The sequence below is a fragment of the Polyergus mexicanus genome, unplaced genomic scaffold, assembly GCF_030449975.1.
Source record: "Polyergus mexicanus isolate NDT 795.1 unplaced genomic scaffold, iyPolMexi1.0 SCAF_11, whole genome shotgun sequence".
In the NCBI taxonomy this organism is placed as follows: Eukaryota; Metazoa; Arthropoda; class Insecta; order Hymenoptera; family Formicidae; genus Polyergus; species Polyergus mexicanus.
Window position 1 is genome coordinate 531,205 of NW_027223331.1, and position 3,383 is coordinate 534,587.

The 3,383-nt window shown below is 29.1% G+C and overlaps 1 protein-coding gene across 1 annotated transcript; it reads left to right on the forward strand.

The window, feature by feature from the left end:
- The first annotated feature begins 135 nt into the window (after positions 1 to 135).
- Positions 136 to 3,004, forward strand: Kaz (E3 ubiquitin-protein transferase Katazuke). The gene is made up of 5 exons (XM_070303878.1): positions 136 to 515; positions 931 to 1,342; positions 1,506 to 1,818; positions 2,048 to 2,357; positions 2,707 to 3,004. Exons 1-5 carry the CDS (start codon positions 477 to 479, stop codon positions 2,806 to 2,808), a joined length of 1,176 nt encoding a protein of 391 aa, XP_070159979.1. The 5' UTR covers positions 136 to 476; the 3' UTR covers positions 2,809 to 3,004.
- Positions 3,005 to 3,383: the final 379 nt, after the last annotated feature.

Consider the following 3,383-nt stretch of genomic DNA (forward strand, 5'->3'; position numbering starts at 1 on the left):
GGACGTTTTTTTTATACAGTAGCGCCGTTACATTTAGGGAATTGGAATCACATATCCATATCTACTTTTACTGTCGGCATTGTCGGGCAAATCGCTACTTGCGTGCTGTGCTACATCCACTATCCACTTTACCAGCAACATCGACGAGTCTCCTCTTTTAGTCTTCTCTCTCTCTCTCTCTCTGACCAAACCATTCCAAAATTACGCGTAAACAAAGGCATTGAAAGACACATATGTGACCGAAAAATGGACTAGAATTAAACGCAAGTTGATGTGAATCTTTCAAATCATCTCTCCCTATGTTATTCCTTTTTGTCGATTCTTTCCGCCGATTCTTCATCGACATAAACATCGATATTATACTGCGTAATAATAGACGCATCATCGGATTACTAACTCCGTCATCTTTTTCATCGTGTTTCTATTTGTCTCTTACTCTCTTATTTCGCTAATCATCTTGGATTATTAACCCCAACATGTCAGACGTGAAGAGCCTTGAGCATCCTACATTGAAAGTAAGCACCCATATTTTTCTCATTTTGTTGACAATTTTTTCTTGTAAAGTATAGCGAGATATTATTGTCATTTAGAAATTTTATTCTAGCTATGTTTCATATTTATGCATCCTATATATTTGATAGATACGTAAATAAATTTCTTGAGAAATAACATATAAATATAAATTTATAAAAAAAGATAATCTATAAAAAAGTAAGTTTCTTAAAACGACATGAGAATAAATATTATCAGTAAAAATAAATACAAATATACATATCACTCTATACAATAAATATTATTCTATATTCTGAGTCAATATAAGATAATATACAACATTACATTTGCTCCAATAATATTGCGTTATTTTTTTTTTTGTAAACAATATATATCAAAATCTGCATGCATATCTGATAATGTGCTTTTAAAAAATAGGTCCCATACGAGCTTTTGAACAAGAAGTTCCGCTCTGCCCAGAAAACTCTCGACAGAGAAGTATCACATGTTCAAGCAGTATCTAATGAACTTGAGAAAAATCTCAAAACTGATGGATCTTATGTGGGAACTGGAGAAATCAGCAAATTACTTGGTGGCGTAGTTGCCAGGCTTCAAGTTTTAAAGCGTAAAGCTCAAGAATCTATAGCAGAGGAATTACAGGCAGGCATGGTCTGCAAAAGAAGATTGGATCACTTAAAGGAACATGCTAATACTTCTTCAAGTGCTGTGAATCAGTGGAGACGGCAAAGATTAGACAGAATGCTAGTAGAATATTTTCTTCGCAAAGGATATTATAAAACGGCGACTAAATTGGCAGATAACAACGAGCTCAGAGATTTAACAAATATTGGTACTCTTTAATGTAAAGCTGATTATTTGCTTTATTCTTTTTTTCATTATTATTTTTCATTCTTATAATCATTAAGTTTATAAAATTTTGTATATAAATTCTCAACAATTTCCAGTATATATATATATATATATAGTTTATCAATATTTTTAAATATTTATAGATGTGTTTATGGTATCGAGGGAAGTGGAGAAATCCTTGGCCAATCACGAAACTGCGAGATGTATTGGTTGGTGTCATGACAATCGTTCGAAATTAAGAAAACTGGGTAGCACAATGGAGTTCAATTTGCGCATACAAGAATTTATCGAACTAGTGCGAACCGATAGGCGGTTGGACGCAGTGAAACACGCTCGGAAGTACTTCTCCAATTACGACGACTATCAGCTGCAAGAAATTCAGTGTTGTATGGGCCAATTGGCATTTCCAGCCCATGCATATTTAAGCCCCTATAAAGATCTATTAGACGAAAAAAGGTTTGCAATTGTATGGTATTTATAAACACGCATCACAATTATGATTAATCCACTATACAGAATTACAAAAAACTTGTCTCTTAATAGTCAGCTAAAAATTATAAGAACTTGTCCGATTAATATGAATCACATAATTATAAAGATTCGTCAAACAATTTGATAATGTAGCGTAATAAAATAATTTTGATATAATAAATCAACATAATAATTTATAAAAATTCACTTGCAGATGGGACAAGCTGATTGAAACATTTCGTCAAGAGAACTACAGGTTATTTCAACTGGCAAGCCAGAGTGTATTCACAGTAGCTCTGCAGGCTGGTTTGTCAGCCCTCAAAACTCCTCAATGTTACAGCGCAAATAAGGAAGGTCGAAATCCTAGTTGTCCAATCTGCAACGAAGCGTTAAATGAATTGGCCGCGCCATTGCCTTTTGCTCATTGTTCACAATCGCGGCTCGTTTGTAGTATAAGTGGAAAACCACTAAATGAACATAATCAGCCGATGATGATGCCTAATGGATATGTTTATGGTGAACAAGTATGTGAAAATATTCTAAAAATAAATTAAATAGCAAGTAGAAAAATTATTATTAATGCTTTCAAAATATAAATATTTTAAAGTAGCAAAGTAATTAGAATATTTGAATAGAATTTATATATGTAAATATTTATATATTTATATATGTAAATAATAAATTATATACATTATAATATAAAGATAATATAACTAATCAAACATTAACATAAAGTATTAAACTAATTTTGAATTAATAAGTTATATATTATTAATTTATATTATTATGTCTATTAATATATATTATTGGTATATATTTTAAATATGTATTACATAGAAAATATAACACACGTATTTGCAATTTTTATTACAGGCATTAGAAAAGATGGCTCAGGAAAACAACGGCACAGTAATTTGCCCAAAAACCAAAGAAGTATTTCCATATAAAAAGATCGAAAAGGTTTTCGTTATGTAAGCTCATAAAGCTCATATTGACACAGTGTGTATATATATATATATATATATATGTGTGTGTGTGTGTATATATACACATACGTTGTACTATATGCTTAATACTCTGATGATCCCCTTCTAGCTTTAATCTTTCTTTGTTATTTAATAGTGATTGTATACAGCATTAATGGAATAAAATAACATTTATTTTTAAGAAATACCACCTTTGATCGATTTATTTGGATCCATCTTGCATATAAAATGAAAAGATATTAACTCTTATTATTTTTTAAGAGAGAGTTATATATTTTATTGTAATAAAATATTTATTCATATATTTATTCATAATTATATAATAAACTATAGGAATTTAAAAATGTAATGTAAAAATTAGAAGATTAAAAATCTTATAGAATTTTTTCAATTCATTATAATAAGAATCTTACTTTTTGTACTTTAAAAAGTGAGCTTTATATGGATGTTAAATTTGATGAATTTTTATTCTTTCATATATTATATTATTATTATAATTTACTATTATATATATTAATATTTAATATAATAATAATAGAGTTAATAAAATAATTTTTAGTTAAA

What these genes read in the sequence shown, in the direction of transcription:
- Kaz (XM_070303878.1), top strand. Translation starts at nt 477, where the DNA reads ATGTCAGACGTGAAGAGCCTTGAGCATCCTACATTGAAA. An exon ending in CAGAGATTTAACAAATATTG is followed by an intron (nt 1,343 to 1,505) that starts GTACTCTTTAAT and finishes AAATATTTATAG; the next exon opens with ATGTGTTTATGGTATCGAGG. An exon ending in GATCTATTAGACGAAAAAAG is followed by an intron (nt 1,819 to 2,047) that starts GTTTGCAATTGT and finishes ATTCACTTGCAG; the next exon opens with ATGGGACAAGCTGATTGAAA.